The sequence below is a fragment of the Miniopterus schreibersii genome, assembly GCF_964146895.1.
Source record: "Miniopterus schreibersii genome assembly, chromosome: 7".
Classification (NCBI taxonomy): Eukaryota; Metazoa; Chordata; class Mammalia; order Chiroptera; family Miniopteridae; genus Miniopterus; species Miniopterus schreibersii.
Window position 1 is genome coordinate 12,124,106 of NC_138108.1, and position 20,038 is coordinate 12,144,143.

General features: G+C 49.6%; 1 protein-coding gene across 2 annotated transcripts in view; it reads right to left on the minus strand.

The window, feature by feature from the left end:
- The window catches only part of PNKD (PNKD metallo-beta-lactamase domain containing), a 64,809-nt gene that overhangs the window by 9,989 nt on the left and 34,782 nt on the right, over window positions 1-20,038 (minus strand). The window contains exon 1 of one of the 2 annotated variants that reach the window (XM_081141889.1): window positions 11,456-11,743. The exons of the other annotated variant lie outside the window; for it this stretch is intronic. Coding sequence (XP_080998015.1) covers window positions 11,456-11,616 — 161 coding nt within the window. The 5' untranslated portion in view covers window positions 11,617-11,743. Of the gene's footprint in view, window positions 1-11,455; window positions 11,744-20,038 lie in introns of those variants that run through there. 2 annotated transcript variants of the gene reach the window in all.

Below are 20,038 nucleotides of genomic sequence, written 5' to 3' on the forward strand. Positions count from 1 at the left end.
GTGAAATTTCGATAAGGTCTGGAGAGTAGTTAATAATTTGTATTGATGTTAATTTCTTAGTTTTTATAATGGTACTGTGGTTATGAAAGAGGTTCACATTCAAGGGAGTTGGGTGAGGGGAATATGGGAATACTGTGTACTATTTTTGCAAGTCTGAAATGATTTCAAAATGAAAAGTTAAAAAAGAATAAGTAAATAAGCTTTTTAAATCACCCTTTCCTCTGGGCCCAGCCGCCACCTCAGATCTGTGCTTGGAGTCCTGCTCCTGAGAGCTTGGGCAAGTCATTGGTCTAACAGGTCAGGCTCCTCATCCTTACAACGGTGCTACTAGGACTTACCCCTGCAGGACTGTGTGAAGATTAAGTGACATAAAACAAGGTAACAACTGGTAACACTTAGTCAGGGCTGGCAGTGGAAAGCGTTGAGCAACTGTTGTTTCCTTCCCACGTTCAGCCAGGCGCCCCTCACAGCTGCTGGCAGGAGGCAGAGCGCATCTGGGAGGGGCTTGCTGCTCCCTGTCTTTCCTTTCTGGACACTCATTATACGAGCTTTGTCCTCCAGCGAAGGTCAAGACCCACGAGGGCCGCAGCTGTGTATTATTAAGAAGATGCAGTAAACAAGGCCCCTCTCTTTCATTTGCTTCATTCAGCAAACATTTGCTGCACGTGCTGGGCAGGGTACAAGCAGCAGAGAACCAGGCAGCTGGGTTGCTGCCAGCATAGTGAGTGGAGCGGCCAACAGACCAAACCGGAAAACCAATCAACAAACAAGCAGTTAACTAAAGCCGGCGATGGAGGAGAGTAGTTGGAAGGGAAGAGGGCTCACTATGGACAGGGTGGTCAGAAAAGACTTCTTCGAGGGCAGCCTTTGAGCTGGGAATGGAAAGAAGAGGGAGTCAGCAGTGCAGACAGTCTGGGTGGTGCAGCACCAAGGTCCTGGGGCAGGCAGGACTGAGGTGTGTTCTAGGAGTTTTCCAGGAGGTGTAGGAAGCACTGGAGGGGCAGAGAGTGCCGGAGAAGAGGTGTACAGGGGCCAGGCCATGGAGAAGGGGTGGAAAATTGCTGGTGGCCTTTAAACCGGGGAAGCACATACTCTGAATCCCCCTCTTTTTATTTATTTAAATATATCTTTATTGATTTCAGAGAGAGGAAGGGAGACAGAGAGAGAGAGAAACATCAATGATGAGAGAGTCGTCACTGATTGGCTGTCTCCCACAGGCCCCCAACCGGGAATCGAACCATAATGCCCGGATCCTAGGTTGATGCTCAACCGCTGAGCCACACCTGGCCAGGCTTGACTTCCCTTTTAAAGAGCTCACTTGGCTGCTGTGTAGAGGGAGCAGTGGAAGGTGGCAGGGGAAACTGAGTTGCTAAGTGGGAGAAATGGCAAGAGCCTGGACTAGAGGGGGCGTTGGAGACAGAGAAAGGTGGAGATGGATGCCCGGCCCGAGATCTGTGCCCCACTGGCTGTGGGGGGAGGAACAGGGTGGCCCTTGTGGGCCTGAAGTCTGGATCACAGTGCAAGGCAGGGGAAGGCAGGCCTGAGGCATGGAGGGATGGAGGGGCCTGAGGACCTAGTGACGTAGGGACACTCATCCCAAGCTCCTAGGCCCAGTCCTTTCCTGACAATGACTTCCACGTGACTCTCTCTAGTCTCTGAGCTCTCGCTCCTCTATCTGCCTACATATTGGCTGTGTCACAATCACGAAGGTCCAAAACCATGCTTGTCAGCTCTTCCTCCTGCTGCCTCTCTTTCTGGGAAAGGCCCTGTCATCTGTCATCATCCCAGTTACACAGTGTGAGCTCTGATTTAACCCTCTCGCTGACATGCAACCAAAACAGAATTTCTCTTGCCTGGCCGGGCATGGCTCAGCAGTTGAGCATCGACCTAGGATCCAGGAGATCGAGGTTCAATTCCCAGTCAGGGCCCATGCCCGGGTTGCGGGTCCGATCCCTGGTCGGGGATGTGCAGGAGGCAGCCGATCAATGACTCAGCATTGATATTTCTATCTCTCTCCCCCCCTCTCCCTTCCTCTCTGAAATCAATAAAGATATATTTTAAAAAAACAAAACAGAATTTCCATCAAGTTCGCCTTCCACCCCCACCGTATGGGCTCACCCAGGAGCAGGCCCTTAGGAAAGCCTCCTCTACATAGCTCTCTGCCTTCAATCCACACTGCAAGCCACCGGCAAAAAAAGGACCTCTGTTGACTGAGTCCTGCTCCTGCTCCAAAGCCTTCAGTGGCTCCCCACTGCTGACAGGAGAGTGTCCAACTCCCAGTCAGTCCCTCTGAATTGGGACTGAAACAAGCCTCTGCCTCCTCCCCTCCATGTGGCCCAGGGAAGTGAACAAGCTTCCCAAGAGTGAACGAGCAAAAACCTGCAAATGCTCACTGACAGCACGATAGGTAAACACGTGGTGACATAGTCAGACCACAGAAAACTACATAGCCAGGAAAACAAAGGATCTAGACCTGGCCGGTGTGTCTCAGTGGTTAGGGTGTCAGCCTGTGCACCAAAGGGTTGAGGGTTCGATTCTGGTCAAGGAGTCCGTACCTGAGTTGCATGTTTGATCCCCAGCCCTGGTCAGTGTGCATGTGGGAGGCTACCAATCAATGTCTCTCTCTCACGTCAATGTTTCTCTCTCTCTTTCTCTGTCCCCCACCCTCCCTCCCTTCTCTAAAAAAAAATCAATGGAAGAAATATTCTTGGGTGAGAATTAACAACAACAAAAAAGGATCTGGAGTACCAGGTCTTGGCAGGCACAAAGCTCAAACATACCACTGAGCTAACATACATACTGCAGAGAAAACAATCTGATGATATTTATTAAAAATGCCAAAGCGTACAAAACCATTGTCTACATTGTTGGGGATACAGACGTACATAGTAAAGAATCAAGCAGCTGAGGGAAAGGGGAGCATGCAGGGTTCCCACAGGGGCAGGAGGAGGTGGGCACAGGGGCTTCATAGGTCTGCAATATCTTCCTGAGCTGGGTAGTGGAGAAATTGTTATCTAGCTTTTTTTGAATGCCTGCAATAACTCATTAAAATTTCAAAACTACCATCCTCCTACAGGTCTCTGGCCTGGAATTCGCTCCATGCCTTTCTCTGCTTACTGGAATCCTAAGCTTCCTTCAGGGATCAGCTCAAACTCTTCAGCTCCTGCTTACCCCAGCAGAAAGCCTCCTTCCCTGACTCCATCTGGAGCACTCAACTTCTCCCCAACCCTCCACGAGGATGATTGAACCCCTCAGAGGCAGGGCCTATCAACTTCTACCAGCACCACAATCAGGACCATGTGGAGGGCAGGTGGACTCAGCAGGAGACCCAGCCTGCTCCTTGTGGCTCCTCTGCACCCCCTGGAGTACCCCCAGCACTAGCACAGCACAGAACTGTCACTTACAAACTGCTTAGGGACCAGGAAGGTCAGGGAGGGCTGGGCAAGCAGATATTAAAGCGACCAGGCACTGAAAGTGGCCTGTCCACTTGGCACCCCGTGGTATTGGCCCCATGCCAGGCTGTGGACCCGGCGAAGCCCAGTGGGGGCATCTGGGGCCCAAGTTACAGCCACCTCTGCCCCTGCTCTCCCCTCCCCTCCTCACCCACCTGCTTCCAAGTTCCTCCCCTCCCTGTCCAGCGCCCACACAACTGGTCAAGCAGGCTGCTCTGCTAAGCAGGTCACCTAGACCCAAGGGCATGGGTGGGGCTGTATCACTGGGGCACAAAATCCCAACCTCCCCAGCCCTGGGGTCTGGACCCAGGGTCCATGAAGTGGAGGAACTGGAGGGAGTAGTAGACAGGGGGTCTGCAGATGGGTCCACAATCCTGGCTCTGCCCACCCAGGTTAGGGCGCCTCTCTGGAGCTCCTTGACTCATCTTTAATAACAGTGACCTTTTCCACAGCTTTCCTTGACCCCACCTGTGAGCAGCCCTCAGCTAAGTGCCTCCTACCCATTATCTCCTGTCATCCTCCAAACAACCCCGAGGCAGGTACTATTATTTCCTCCACTTCCTGATGAGGACCGTGAAGCCCAAAGATGTAAGAAGGGATTTGCTCAGGACCACAGAGCAATGGGTGGTGGGGCAGAGATTCACCACAGCCTGACCCTGGAATCTGCACTCTTTTTTTTTAATTAAAGTTATTTAATTGACTTTTAGAGGGAAAGGAAGGGAGAGAGAGAGACATTGATGTGAGAGCAAAACATCGATGGGCTACCTCCTGCACACCCCCTACCTGGGGGACTGGGTGGGGGAGAGGATATTGAGCCCACAACCCGGGCATGTGCCCTGACTGGGAATCAAACCAGCAACCCCTTGGTGCATGGGACGCCGCCAACCAACTGAGCCACATCAGCCAGGGCATGGAGTCCACACTCTTAACCACTAAAATCTTCCCCAACCCCAAATGAGGGGCTAGGATGAGATGAGTAGGCTGGAACTATTTGGGGCAGACCCAACTCCTCTGAGGGCTTTTGCTGAGAAAAATGATACATCAGGGTGGTTACACTGACCAGACATGAAGCCCAGGATCTGGCGCCTGGGGCTCCTGAGACACTAGTTGGGGTCTTTGAGATACAGGCCTATTTGACACTGTGAATCATCTCCTGGGACCAACTCATTACATCAGCAGCATTTTGCTACCTTAAGGGCAGAGGGTCAGAGAGCCCATGGACCTCTGGGTAAGACCTTTCAAATTTGTGCTCTGTGATTCCAGGCCCCAGATTTAGGACTGGGTTGATGGTTCCCTGGGGAGCATCGTGAGTCAGATGCAGAAGACAATTTAGGAAAAAAGAACAAGACCCTAGATGGGAAAAAGTAAAAGATGAAGCCATCACTGGGGCCCTATAGCTTCCTTTCTTCTGTTGCTGGAGGCAAGAAGCGGAGTCCAGCAAGCTCACTGTGACTTACGAGATGACACTGACACCCCAGGGCCAGATGTGGGACGCAGACTCTCTGCGATAGTCAGAAAGCTGGGGTCTAGAATGATCCAGGGTGCTGGTTAACAGGAAGATTTTGATTTTTTCTTCCTTTGGCCCCCTTCTTAGATTCTCATTCAACATTTCTGGGGCCCGGAACTATGCATGGTCACCTCACCAAAAAGAAAAGTTTTCTAATTGGTCCTCTGGGACCCCAGTGGGAGACAGAGAAACCACGCAGCAGGGCGGGACTAGGGGTGGGGGCAACCGGCTGGGATGAGCCCTGCAGCTGCCTTTAGGGGACCTCCCCTGGGGTTTAGGGCTGGGGACACAGCACCAGCTGCCCCAGTGAGGGTCACGGGCACAGTGAACCACAGGGTGGTTTCTCTGATATCTGAGTCTGAACCTCCAGCCCCATGGGAGGCTGGTAAGGACAGCTGGGAACAGTGAGACACAGCCCGCCCCCAACCTCCTCCCTCTGCACAGAGTGGAGAGCACACAATGAAGCTCTTCTTCTTGCTCTCCTCCCTAAGGGCAGTCTCCCCAGGCTGGGCAACCCTGGCCAGGCCTGAGGGCTTTCAAGTGTCTGGCCCAGCTCAGCCCTGGGCCGAAGCCTCAGGAGGCCTGGGGCAGGAAGGGAGCAGCAGCCTAAAAGGGGGCTCATCCAACAGAATGACCTGGAAAGCCCTTATTGCAGGGTCTACTATTTCGACCTCTCCCTCCCTCTGGTACTCTCTAAATGATCCCCAATCCTGGTAGGTGCTCAGATTCCACCAGGACTCAACAGGCAAACCAAGTTGGCAAGGCCTCTGGTTAGGAAGCATTTTGGGATTCTCCTCTCATGCCCCCCAGGCCCCAGGCCCCTGGGTTTGGTTGGCCCTCTTGCTCACTGGGCTAGATCTGTGGGAGTCCAGTGGGGGAACCAGACCTTTGAACACCTAATGCAGGGACAAGCAAGAACATGCAATGAAGGAAGGCTTTGCATCTGCTGCCACAGGGCATTCTTTGTGAAACCAGACCCAGAAACAGCTATCTGAGGGCTGAGGCACTTGCTCAGCCACCAGGACACAGAGTTCTACTGGAGTGAGGGCCTGCTCCCAGGTCCCTGAGGGACAAAGAGAGCAGCTCAGTGTTCCCAGAACTGGGGAAACTGAAGAAGATAATGAGACGGCTAAAAAGGCCCCAGAGAGGGTGTTTCCTGAAGCTGCCAGTAGGCCTGGCAGGGAGGGGGGTTACTTCCCTATACCCAGGAGGAGGGCAGTGCTTGCATGTGGTCAAAACACAGGCCTGCCCAGGAGTTCACGGGGCCTGTGTCTACCATCTCCATGCCCATCCCAGGAATGGTCTTCCGAAGGCTTTGAGGCCCTTTCCAGACTTAGCCCATCTTTCCAAGAGGGTGGAGAAGCTGCTGCGGAGGGCTCTCTGGGTGGACCACAGGCACAGGCATTGCTGGCGGCCTCTCTGTGGTATGTCAGTCTTGGCAGAGAGGCCTGGTCTAGTTCTGTCTCCTTGCCCACCACCCCAGGCCACCTGCCCAGCCTAGGCTCCTGGGTTTTGCTTGGTTTTGACTCTGGCCTGTTTGTCCCATACCAGTCTCAGACCCTCTTCATCTAGTCCTGTTCCCTGGGCCAGGCCTGGGAGAGTCCAGTGGGGGAATCAGACCTGTGAACACCTAATGCAAGAAAAGCAAGGATGTGCAATAAAAACCCTGCGAGGGGAGACAGCAAGGGGCTGCTCTAGAGACAGAGACAAACTCTGACTGGGGAGGCTGGGCAGGCTTCATAGAAGAGATGGCACCTGGGCCAAGCCTTTCACTGATTCATTAATTAAAAAGACATTTAACGAAGGCCAAGACTGTGCCAGGCACTGTTCTGGAGCTGGGATACAGTAGTGAACAAAGTGCCTTCCCTCATGTGACTCATGTTCTGGTTGGGGGAGAAAACCAACGAACCAAAAGGCAAGACAATAAGTGAAGCATGTAATAGGGTGACCCGTACTATAGAGAACAACAAGGCAGATAGAGGCAGTGGAGAGTGCAGGGTGAGGGTGTCGCTATTTTTATATGGGGTGCTTAGAGCCTCTCTAATCAGATAAAATTTGAGCAGAGACTTGAAGGAGGGTAGGGCAGCAAGCTATGTGGCCTTCTGGGAGAAGCAACAAAAGGGCTCCGAGGTGAGACCTCCTAGGAGTGTCTGAGGGACAGCAAAGAGCCCCGGGTGACCCAGGCAGAATGAGCAAGGTGGAGCGGAAAAGGTGAGGTGGTATATGGGCAGGTTACATAGGGCCTTTGAGCCAATCTGGTGCGATCTGAGCAGAGAAGTGGCCCATTTCTAAATTAAAAAAAAAAAAACTTAATGGATTTTATTATTTATTTATTTTTTTAATCCTTACCCAAGAATATGTTTTGTGTGTTCTTTAAAATTGATTTTAGAGAGAAGGGAAAGGAGGAGGGGGAGTCAATGTGAGAGAGAAACATCAATTGCTTGACTCCCATATGTGCCCCAACTGGGATCAAATCTGCAACCCAGGTACGTACACTAACTGGGGATTGAACCCACAACGCTTTGGTGCGCAGGATGATGCTCCAACCAAGTGAGACACCTGGCCAGGGCCTAAATTAAATTTTAAGTTTCATTCTGGTTGGAGGTACAAAGGCTGTAGGAAGAGGTCAATTTAGGAGGCCCGGTGAGGGCTGACCGTGAGTTGGCCCAGGGTGGGAGCAGTGGAGGTGGCGATAAGTGTCGAGATTTTAGACATATTTTTAAAGTGAGCTTTGAGGATGCTACATAATTTGACATGTAGAGACTTAGGGAGGGAGGAAAGTCTGTCAGGCTCTCAGAAGTACAGAAAGAGCTCATGACCTGGAGATAATGGAATTGGGTGGTTTTGCGGGGGGTGGTGTCAGAGAGCCCCAAAGGTCTGGGTGAGAGTGTGGACTCCATTTTGTAGGCCGTGTGGCTTGGGGAAGGGGCCACCTGCTCAGAGCCACGGTTTGAAGACTAACCTGGCAGTAGAAGGAAAGCTGGGTAGGGGAGAGCAGAGGGGCCACTATGAATGTTGGGGCTGCAGCTCGCCAAGGTCCCAAGGAAAAGGACCCTGCTCCCCTTCTGTGGGGTGTGTTGTTGATGGCCCAGCCCAATGTCTCTATCCGGCCTTAATTCAGGCCACAAGCAGATGGGTCATTCACCCAAGGGCCCTCAGCTCAGGACCCTTGTCACTCCTTGAAATCAAGCCAATGGGCCTCATGAGCCCCAGAGAAGGGGCTTCATCTCACAGAAGTGGCACAAGCAAAGTTTGTCCTGGGACAGTTGGTTTTACTTGGATGAGTAAGGTCAAGAAAGATCCTCTAGCCATGGCAGGTGTGGCTCAGTTGGTTGGAGCATTGTCCCATGTACTGAAAGGCAACCAGTTCAATTCTTGGTCAGGGCACATGCCCAGGTTGCAGCTCAATCCCAGGTTGGTAGAGGTATATGTGGAAGGCAGCTGATTGATGTTTCTGTCTCGTATCGATGTTTCTCTCTCTCTGTTTCTCTCTCTCTCTCTCTCTCTTTCTCTCTCTCTCTCCCTTCCTCTCTCTAAAATCAGTAAACATATTTTTTTGAAAAAGAAAAAGAAAAATCCTCTATGCATAGGAACTGAGGGGGCCTTGGTCAGGGAGGAAGCAAGGGCTGTCTAGCCCCAAAGGCTGGCCGCCATCCACTTTCTCAGATCTGCGGCCATTCCCAGGCCTACACGAGCCCAGCCTTGTTCCCCATTTACCCCTGCTCTGCAGACAGAGGCTCTGCTCAGGGCCAGGTTCTGCAACCCGCCCTCCCCCGACAACAATACTGAGAAGGCAAAGGGGCAAAAGGGAAACTGAGGCATGAGGCAGGGGAGAGCCTACACTCTTGATCCCAGCCTCCTCAAGCATACCCTGTCCCTGCTGGGAAACTTGTCATGCCCTGATTCCTACCACAGTTTGGGCCCCTGTTTACATGCTCCTTCTCCTGCTCCTTGAGAACAGCCACCAGACTGCGCTCATATCTGTGATCCCACAATCCTGAACCAGGGCTGCTAGGGGTTCACTGAGTGACGGGATGTGGGATTTCCTAATGGGTGGGAGGGCAGGACAGGTTTGGAAGATAGGAAGAGAAGTATGTAAGAAGTTCCAGAAGGAGCTTGCCTAGCACCACGCACCCTCCCACCCAGCCCCCATGCTACAGAATGAGCAATTGCTAACATTTCCTGAGCACTTACTATGAGCCAGGCCCTGTGCATGTATATGCACAATTTCATTTGATCCTCACAGAAGCCCTAGGAGGTAGACACTATCACTATGACCATTTTACAGATGCAAACAACTGAGGCACAGAGGTTAAGTTATTTGTTCAAGGTCACATAGTTACTAAGTAACAAAGCTAGGATTCAAAAGCAGATTTGCCCGACCCCACGTGCTATGTACTTTACTACACATTCTGTCTCCCAGACCCTGCAGAATCCCAAATGCATGTGTCTACCTCAGGTTAGCCCAAATCCACCCATCACTGTGCCCAGGTATCCCCATCCCAAGACAACTGTGGTTATGGTTGAGGGAAGCCCTTTATAAAATTGTCAAACACCAGTGATTATTGTTATTAATGATACCACAAACCATCTCTCCTCTCCCAGGCATTACTTAGTATTTCCATTGCTGCTTTCCAGCCCCCAACAGACTCGTCTATTTGTGGTCCTCTCAGTCACATTTTTAGGGTACAGTGTGTCCATACACTCTGCCCCTCCCCATCATGTCCTGTCCCATCCCACCCCTCCCTTTCCATCCTTCCTGAAGGCACCCCCACAGCATCAGCACCTGCCCATTTCCCCCAGCCTGTTTCCTGCTAATACCCCCTACCCCTCCCAGCAGCCAGCAGCCTCTCCCCCAAGGGACTGGACTGATTGTTTCCCAGACCATGGAGGAGCAGGATCTGGAACTCTTGACTCCAGGCACGCCCTTCTGCTCTGCAAATTTGGGGAGTGGATTCCAAGGCAACCTTGACATGCAGACACAGGAAACCCATAGGACTACTGAATTCCAAAGAAGCTCTCTGAGAATTCCAAGTTTGGCAATTGGGAAACTCCCAGATCCAAAATTCTAGTATTACCCGAACTGTCAGGATTCTGAGAAGGTGAGCTGGAAATTCTAATCTCAGGATTTCTGATTCCAGTTCCTTGTGGAAACTTCTATTTTCTACTTCCTCAGGCTATTTGTATGATGACTTCAATATTACCAATTTTGAAATCCAGAAGTAGATTTAAAAATCCTTCCCCAAATAGGACTGCAAAATTTCCAAAACTTTTGTGGGGAGAAATGTATTTTTTAATCCCAAATATTAAAATATTTAAATATTTATAAATCTTATTATTTTTATCCTATAGCAGAACAATGGTTGGTGCATTATCAAGAATGTGACCAATGTCTGGGCTATTAGAAATGTGATGCCCCAAAAGACACACACACAAGACTGGAAACCCCCGTCATATTTTCCAGTTTTCTCCCACTAGGCCCTTATATCTCTATTTCTTACACTGAGAGTAAGGAGAATCCTAGAGTTGAAGCTTCTGAGATATCCAGGGTGGTCTAGGGACGAGGAGTGCATTGTATGTCTTCTCTAAGCTCAGAAAATTCCCAAGCTTAGGTTGTCCCCTGAGACTGTCCTGTGGCAAGAGCTCCCACATTTCCCATCCCCAGCATCACTGTCCTTCAACTGGGACTTGAGGTCCTGCTCCCTGGCCCTGCTAGTAGTGGGAAGGGGATAGGGACCCCAGGAGTCCTTTTCCTTGGGGTTCCTTCCCTGCCTCTCAGTGTCTCAGTGCAGAAGAGCTGGTTAGCCACTCTTGCCTGCCCAGGAAGGGACAGGAGTAGGGGGAAGAGAAGGGGGTTGGGAAGGGGTTGGACAGTAAAAAGTCATTGGAGGTCAGTGAACCTTAACAAGTCAAACAGGGTAAGTGGGGTCTGATTTCACAGCCTGGGGCTTCCCACACAGGCCAGGATGGGGGGAAGGGGACAGACTGACCTACATGGTTGGGACACTCGCTTGGGGCAGAAGAGCTTACATTGTGTGGTGGGGAGCTGGGTGATGGGCAGAGGGTCAGGGACACGTGGAAGGAGTCGGAGGATTCGAATGACACTTAGATGGTCTGCGGCATTCCATCTGCCCTACACTGCCCACCGGGCCTTCTGGACCCGGGATACTGCACCTACCCTCCTTTTCCAGCTCCCTAGTCCCCGGCCCCTAACCTTCTCTTTCGCCCTCTCACGCCCCACTGCTGGCCACCCTGGCCTGCCCCTCCTACCCTCCTTTCCCAGCCCAAGCCAATTTCCCAACCTACCAACTTCTTTTCTTCCCCCCGAAATCAATGGTTTCTCTAGCCTGCCTCTCCGACCGCTCTTCTCTGGACCTGGGCTCCCAGCCCTTGCCCCGCGCTAACCCCCAGTCTCCCGCACCCGCCGCCGGTCGGTCCCCTTCCCCAGCGAGCCCGCCTCCCCGAGCCCCGCATCGCGCCCGAGCCCGGCACTAACCCGATTCGGAAGAGCAGCCGCTTGCTGCGCGCCATGAGCAGGCCGCGGAGGGTCCGCCGCGCTCGGCAGCTGCGGGGGCTCAGGAGCAGGACCAGGGCTAGAAGCAGGAGCCCGCAGCCGGCGAGCCACAGGCACGGCGCAGGCCAGCCTCGCCAGGCCATGCTAGGGGGAGGTGCCCGCAGCTGCCCGGGTGGGGGGGCGAGGGGCGGGGCGGCACGTTGCTAGGCAACGGCGCGGCCCAGGCCCCCACGCGGGAAACCTAGGGGGTTGGGGCCCGCCCCCTGCGCCAGCGGGCCGGGGGGGGGGGGGGGGGGGCGGAGGGCCTTCTGGCCCCGCCCCGCCATTGATTTGCGTTCACACCCGCCCCTCGCCACCCTCGGTCTCGCGAACCCCTAGAACGCCGCCGGGGCGCAGGCGGCCTGGCCCCGCCCCCTCTGGCCAGCCGGGAGGCGGGACTCCGGCGGCCTTGGGACCCGCGCTGATCCCGCTCCACGTTCACCGGAGCCCTGCGAGGGCCCTAGGCTTGCGGCCCGCCCTCCACACAATTCTCACCTTCCCCCCTCCTCTTAGCGGGAAACCTTAGGCTCATAAACTTTTTCAGCGGGAAGGAACTTGAGAGATCATGGGGGTCAGCGGCCATTCATTCATTTATTCATTCACTGAGTTACTTCTCTACCGCCTCCTTTGTGCCAGGCACTGTGCTAGGCTCTGAGGATGCGCCGATCAAAGACACGCAGTCTCTGCATTCTCAGAGCCTGCAATCTAGAATCTAGTAGAGAAACAAACCAAATAAGCAGGCAAACCTAATTGTGTACATATGTATTTATGTTTATACACACATCCATATATATGTACGTTATATATACATACACACATATGTGTGTGATTGGGGGGGAGTGATATGGAGAGCAGAAGACCAGCTTAAATGGGGGAGGGTCTCCCTGAGCACATGACCTGTAAAGCATACCCTGAAGGATAACAGGCCACAGAGGTTGGGAGGGAGTGACATTACCAAGGTTATGCAGCAATGGGTGGCAGAGACAGGACTAGGACCAAAATATTCTGACTCCTGAACCCTGTGGGATTTCCACATCACCCCCCACCACCTAAACCCCACTGTTAAGGTCCGTGGGATGAAGTAGATGTAAGGGTAGGTGTGGTGACATCTACAAATTTGGGCAAACCAGAGCTATGCCTGGGCTCCTTCTGGCTGCAGCCTTGGCCTTGCCCCAGCACAGGAAGGGAAGGAAATGCTGCAAACAGTCAAGCTAAGCTAGCTCTCTCTCTCACTGGGAGACGGCTGGAGGGAAGCAGGTAAGATGGTCCTCTTGTCTTCTTCCCTGTGACCTGTGCTCTGGCCTGAGAGAGGCTAGATAGATAACCTGACCCCCAAATCACACATTTTCTCTCTCCCTCTTCTAGACTCTGATTAGGTAGTTGGATCTAAAGGCTGTCCTCATTGTGGATACGATGGAAGTATAGGATCTTCCTGCACAATGAATTGGAGATCTCATTCCCCACCCCACTCAAAAAAACCAACAGATGGGTTAAATTATCCCCAAACTGAATTGTAATGCCAACGCCTAATCCTGGGTTTCATTCAGAAACCCCACATATGAAGTTTCTCTTATGTGGATACATCAAGAGCCTATGGCCTGCTCCCTCCATCTCCTTACCTACAATTCAGCTTCTTCTCAGTGCCTGACACATAAAGCGCTCTCAATAAACAAGATAGAATTGAATTAACCCCTGCCCTTAGCTTCCCACCTGTGTGTGCTGCAGAGGGGGGGGGGGGAAAGGCTGACAAGCTAATTTGCAGAAAGTTCTTCCCGCAAGGGAGTCTGAGTGTCTCTAAGTCTGTGTCTATACATGCAAAATAAATAATTAGGAAGCCTCATCAAAAGTCATTGTGAGCACACCTTTCTGCAGATAAGGCTGTGCCAGGCATTATATTGAGAAATAAAACAGTCCGGGTCATCTGAAACGGGAAATGCAGGCTCAGGCATAAGCCAGCAGAGAATACAGAGATGACCAAACTCTAATCTCAAGGCACACACATTAACAAGATTATAGATAATAATCTATGATGCAGTTTATGAAATACATGGAGCCAGGACAGGGCTGGGGATCAGGAGTGAGAGTGGGTGTTTTAGGGGACTCCTGCAGGCTCAGGAAGCCAATTCTCCCCTCCCCTGGACTGTTCTGGAAGACTTCCAACATCTGCTCTAAATCTGCTTTTGTTTCACCTCTGTGCCATGAGAATTTCTGTGCCTGCCAGACTGATGCCTCATTATTCACTCCCTCTTGTACTTTGTTAATACCTAACAACGTATATTTCACTTGAACACATTATATCGCTTCATCCCTCATGACTTTGCACATGCTGTACCCTCTGCCTGGAGTGCCATTCATTCTTTGTTCCCCAAAGATTCAGATCAGGTGTGCTCTCATTCCCACCCCATCGTGGGCTTAAGCATGCCCCCGACCCTTGTGCCAATTCTAGGTCTTGTACATACAATATAGTACTTCTATCATTCAACGCAATACCCTATGCTATATATTTTTTGTTTACGTGTTTAATCTCAGAGTCTAGAGTCTTGAAGACTTTATTGTCTCCCTTAAGAGTAGGGACTATCACCTGGCTGGGCGTGGCTCAGCGGTTGAACATCAACCTACGATCCAGGTGATCAGGGTTCGATTCCCAGTCAGGGCACATGCCTGGGTTGCAGGCTAGCCGATAAATGACTCTCTCATCATTGATGTTTCTCTCTCCCTCTCTCTGAAATCGATAAAGATATATTTTTTTTAAAAAAAGAGTAGGGACTCTTCGAATCTCCAGTGTCCGGCGTGGTGCTAGACACATATTAAATACTTACAAATGTTCTTTGAAATGTCCAACTCCAAGGCCTCTGCTTGATGGGGCCAAGCCTATCTCTTCCATATCATCAGATGCTATTCTTCCCCTTGTCACCACAAACTAGCCACACTATTCCTAAAATGTGCCAAGCTCTTTCCTACCTCAGGGCCTTTGCTCATGCTCCCTCCACTTGAAACACTTTCCCCAGTGGAGGAAAGTATTACTGTTCTTTGACTCAGTAGGGGGGGCTTTTGAACAGGGGATCAGAACAAGCCAGGTGTCTCCCCATATTTCATAACGTTAGCGAAGGCTGCAGGAGAGCCAAGTCTGGGGACCAGTACACTCTAGGTCTTTGCCCACAAGCTCCTTCCCTGAGTAGCTTGGGGGGGAACTGCCAAGGCTAAGGTTTGCCTCTGTGACTCTCCTAGGGAGAGACCCATTAGTAACCTGGGTCAGGTGACTGGCAGTCATATAGTTCTGGCCTGTGATGTGGTGGTTTTAGAGCTTAACTCACAAAGGGAAAGCCTCTTTCCGGGTCCCTGGGGGTGGGGATGGGGGTCCTTGTGGCTGCTCCTTACCCATTTGCCATCTTAGTCTGTCTGTCCCTGGTGTCTAAATTCTGCCTTCACAACTGGCCTGGAAGCTCCCTGTGGGGTAGAGAGCCTGCCCTCATCTTTGCATCTGAGCTCAAGCTTGATGCCTGGTGCTTGATGGTGATGACGACGACGATGACCGCAATGGCACAATCATGAAGGAGCTGAGATGGCTGAAGCTGTTTGAATGTTGGAGACAAGAGACGACATGTTGGACCAGGGTGGAGAAGTTCAGTTTAGAAAAGTTAGGCAAGTGCAGGAGTGGCGGCTACAGTGTAGCCTGGCCTCCCTCAGCCCAGCCCCGTTCACATCAGTACATCCCCTCATCTGCTGCCGGCGCCCTGAACTCCCCGTCTCACTGTGGGCTTCCCTCCAAGCTGCTGTGCTGCACATCCTGGAACCCTGGCTTGCTTGGAAATAAATCCCCCTAACATCCTCACCTTTTCACACCTTCAGCCTCCTGCCTTTGTCACGTGCCGTTCCAGGGCAAGATCATTGCTCCTCTTGCCTCATTTAAAAACTTCTCCTTACCCCTCCACATCAGTCCAGCCATGGACCAAGTCCAGGCTCTGAGGAGTTCGACATTGTTTTTAGTCTTCCTGCCTGATTCCTGCCATCAGGTAATTCCAACAAGTACTGCTCTTTCAACATTTTGGCTCAGCAGTTCTCAACTTTAGGGAATCTATGAACCACACAGGGAGCTTGGTAAAACACAGAATCCTGGGCCCCTCTCCAAGAGATTCGGTCTCCGTAGGTCTAGCTGGGCCCAGGAATCTTGCATCGGTGATTCTGAACTCTGCCTTGGCCTCAGTTCCTGACCTCAATTCCAAGGCCTTCAAATGCAATTCAACAGCCTACCTACATGGTCACGCCCTGGATTTCCCTGAAGTTTTCTACTCTGAGAACCTACACTCTAGTGTCCTCTCTGCCTCCCTCACTCCCACAACATGTGCTCCTCCATCTCTAGCCCCTCAAACCATTTGTTTCCTTCCAGCTCTTCCGCCCCTCCAGCCTACATGGCTTCCCTCTCATTGAGAACCACTCACCAGCTGTCAGCTTCCTCACTCCCTGTCCCTCTAACCTCAGTCTACCAGTCTCCAGACCTGCCTGGACCAACCTGACAATCCACCTTTTCTGCTCCAACTTTATGGACAGGGCTGGAAAAAACGACTATCCCATGTGAATCAGGGCCTCCACAAATCAGGCCTTCCTGGGACACTGCACCAGGGCTTGGCAGTGCTTTCACGTGGCTGAGGTCCTGTCTCATTGTCCACAGTTGTTTTGGAAACCTCAGGCCCAGCTCCAATTCCTTCACTTTCAGCTGATATCCTTAGAGGAAATAATTTCTGTGCCCGACCACCAGTCTACAAATTTTGTTATTTACATTTGATTTTTTAAAATATATATATCTTTATTGATTTCAGAGAGAGAAAGGGAGAGGGAGAGAGAGAGATAGAAACATCAATGATGGGAGTTGTCATTGATCGGCTGCCTCCTGCACGCCCCCAACTGGGCATCGAACCCGCAAACCGGGCATGCGCCCTGACCGGGGATTGAACAGAGATCTCCTGGATCCCAGGTCGATTCTCAACTGCTGAGCCATACCCTGCCTGGCTACATTACAATTTTTATAGGAAGTACTATTAGCCTTTCTTGCTCATATCTTTAAGCAGTGTTTCTCCTGGCCACCAATTTTCCTCAAACAGAAAGTATCTCCCTGCCTTAAAAACTTCCCTTGACCTTGGGTCCCTTTACAGATTCTGTTCTGACTTTATCTCAACATAACCGAGGTTCCTGGAAGCCTGTCTCCCTGGGTATGGTAGATTGCATTTCAGTTCTCAATTCTTAGCCTCTCCCTGTAGATACACCCATCACCATGTGGCTATGCACCATTTCCACAGAGGCAAAATATATTTCCTTACGTCACTGAGGCTGGGCTTGGTTTCATGACTGCTTTGGCCAATGGAAAGTTAGCAGACATGATATAAGCAGAAGCCTTAAATGTGCTATTGTGGTTAACCTGGCCTCAGTATCTGTGCCTTTCGCCATGAGGACTCCCCTAGGTAGTTGCTGGTCTAAGGAGGATGAGAGACACATGGAGCTGACTTGACCCCACTCACAGCTCAAAAGCCAGCTCATCCCGGCAGGGCCCAGTCTGGATCAGCTGAAACCCAGCCTGCCACAGATGCACAAGAGAAAAATACATGCTTATTGCTGTATGCGTCCCAATTTTGAATTTTCTTGTTACACAGCATTATTGCAACAATAGCTGACAAAGACAGTGGGAAGCAGAAAGGTTAGTTATTAATGGTGTTGGAAAGACACGGTGCTTGGATAACTGACCTATTGTTTGGAAAAGAGCAATCTAGACGTGCACCTCACAGAGTACATCAAAATAAATTCCAGGTGAATTAAAGTCTAAGGACATAAAATTAAACCTTAAAATGTTAGAGAGAAATTAAATATATTTCCAGTCTCCAATAGTGGAAGACTTACTCAGGCTAAAAGCAATAAAAGTGTTTTTCTAATTTTTTAAAATAGGCATATATTACTCTTAAACTCAGACAAAAGGCAACAGACGTAACAAGGGAAATAATTACTCTTTTGGCTATTTAAAAAAATTTTAAACCTTCTATATGTTTTAAAAAACAAACAAAACACAACGCAAACAAAAAAAAAAAGGGGAAAAAATTGTGGAAAACATTTGCCTCAAATTTGCAAAAGAGTTAATCTACTTAATATATAAAGACCTTAAATAAATGAGAAAACACAAAGACCTCAATTAGCAAAGGGATAAATAAATGGCTTATATATTAAAAAAAGTTATACCTTAAAAGAATCAAGAAAATGCAAGCTAAACAATGAGATATGATTTTTATCTATCAAAACAGCAAAGATTAAAAGCTAATAAAATCCTCCCTGGTCAGATAGCGTAGCTGGTTAGAGCATCATCCCGATATGCCAAGGTTTCAGGTTCCATCCCAGGCCAGGACACATATAAGAATCAACCAATGAATATAAATAAGTGAAACAACAAATCCTTGTATCAATGTCAGTTTCCTAGTTTTGATACTGATACTGTAGTTAAGCAAAATGTGAACTTGGGGAAGCCAATGGCAGGTGTACTTTTAGCAAATATTTTCTAATTCTGAATAACTTCAAAAGAAAAAAGTTTTTAAAAAATTAGAATACACACAAATAGAATTGTGTTCATATGTTCATAAAGGTGTTTTTAAAAAAAATATGGGTGTGGCAGATCCTGTTGGTTTATTATTACTCTTTCTCCTTTCCCCCTTTTTCCCTATTAACCCCAATTTCTCCTACAAACTATTATAGCTTCCAAGTGAGCCCCTCCCCAGCCCTGGTGGGTGGTTCTGATTGTTTCAAGCCAATTGGTCCACTCAGTGCCTGGCTAAGTGATTGGTTAGACCCAGAAATGTGACACAATTCTTGCCATCAGATAGTAATAGCAAATATTTATACAGCACAAATCATGTGCCAGGCATTGTCCTAAGTGCTTTACACAGATTAAGTCTCATCTCGAATAAGAGCCTAAGAATCAGCCCAGCTGGCATGGCTCAGTAGTTGAGTGTCGACCTTTGAACCAGGAGGTCATGGTTCCATTCCCTGTCTGCACACAAGCCCCAGTTGCGGGCTTGATCCCCAGTAGAGGGTGTGCAGGAGGCAGCCGATCAATGACTCTCTGTCATCACTGATGTTTCTACCTCTCCCTCTCCCTTCCTCTCTCTGAAGTCTATAAAAATCATATTTTTCTCAAAAAAGAGCCTATGAATCAAATACGGTTATAATTCCAATTGCACAGATAAGAACATTAAGGGACTGAGATATCAAGCCAATTACGCCAAGTTGCACAGCTGTGAGATGGGGCTGGAGGCCTTCTAGGAAGGTTTTCCTAATTGTTGAAAGGGGAATAATAGAACTGTGCTCTTTCTTGCTCCAGGATGCCACCATCTGCCTGTGATGCCATTTTAGGACCATAAGGGAGCAGTTTAAGAGGATATTCGAACACACTGAAGATGGCAGAGCTCAAAGGAGATGGAACGAATATCCTTGAAGACATAAGAGAGCCTTGAAGATATAAGAAATAAAATAAAATAACACAACTAAAAGTGACCTAAACAATAAGCACAATTTTTTTAAAAAAGTATTTTATTTATTTATTTTTAATATCTTTATTGATTTCAGACAGAGGAAGGGAGAAGGAGAGAGATAGAAACATCAATGATGAGAGAGTCATCATTGATCGGCCGCCTCCTGCATGCCCCAGACTGGGGACTGAGCCCGCAACCCAGGCATGTGCCCTGACCCGGAATCGAACCCTGATCTCCTGGATCCTAGGTTGATGCTCAACCGCTGAGCCATACCTGGCCAAGCTGTTTTTTTTTTTTTTTTAATACTTGCAGCCCAAAACACTCCAACTAATAGTGTAGGTAAGTTTTACATTTTAACATAAAGTGGGAGAAAAAACAGGAGCCAAAACTGTATAAATTTTGTATAATTGATATGATTGCTAAAATAAAAATGCATAGAAAAAACCCTAAAATGCTACCAGTGATGATCTTTGATTGATGGGCTCATGGGATATCACTTGTTTTCTTTTTTTTAACACTTAAAAAGTATTTTCTGACCTTCTATAATAAAAATGTATTACTATTTTAATAAAAAGTATCATTTTATTAAAACAAAGAAAGTAGTCCTCCTTGCTGCCTCTGCTTCTCACTTCCCATTCAGTTCAGGCTACTCAGCTGAGCTTCTGCCCTCACCATTCCATCCTAATTTGGCTCCGGCCCCTTGAACCTCAAACCCATTTGTCACTGTTCAGCCTCTGGGCAGAGGCTTCTTCTTCCTTCACCTTCCCTGTCGGCCTCTTCTGGTTCTCCTCCCATGTCCCTTACAAGCTTCCCAGGCTGCTGCTGTTATTCACATGTCCAGGTTCCCCAGGGTTCATTCCTTGGCCTTTTCTTCTCAGTCTACATTCACTACTTCCCCTGACTTCAGCCCTCACTTGATATATCTCATTACTCCCAATGAGAAATGTCTTCCCTAATTTCCCCCTTGTGTTCCAAATCCAAATGTCCACGTTCTCCCTGATTATCTCCAGTGGTGGGACAG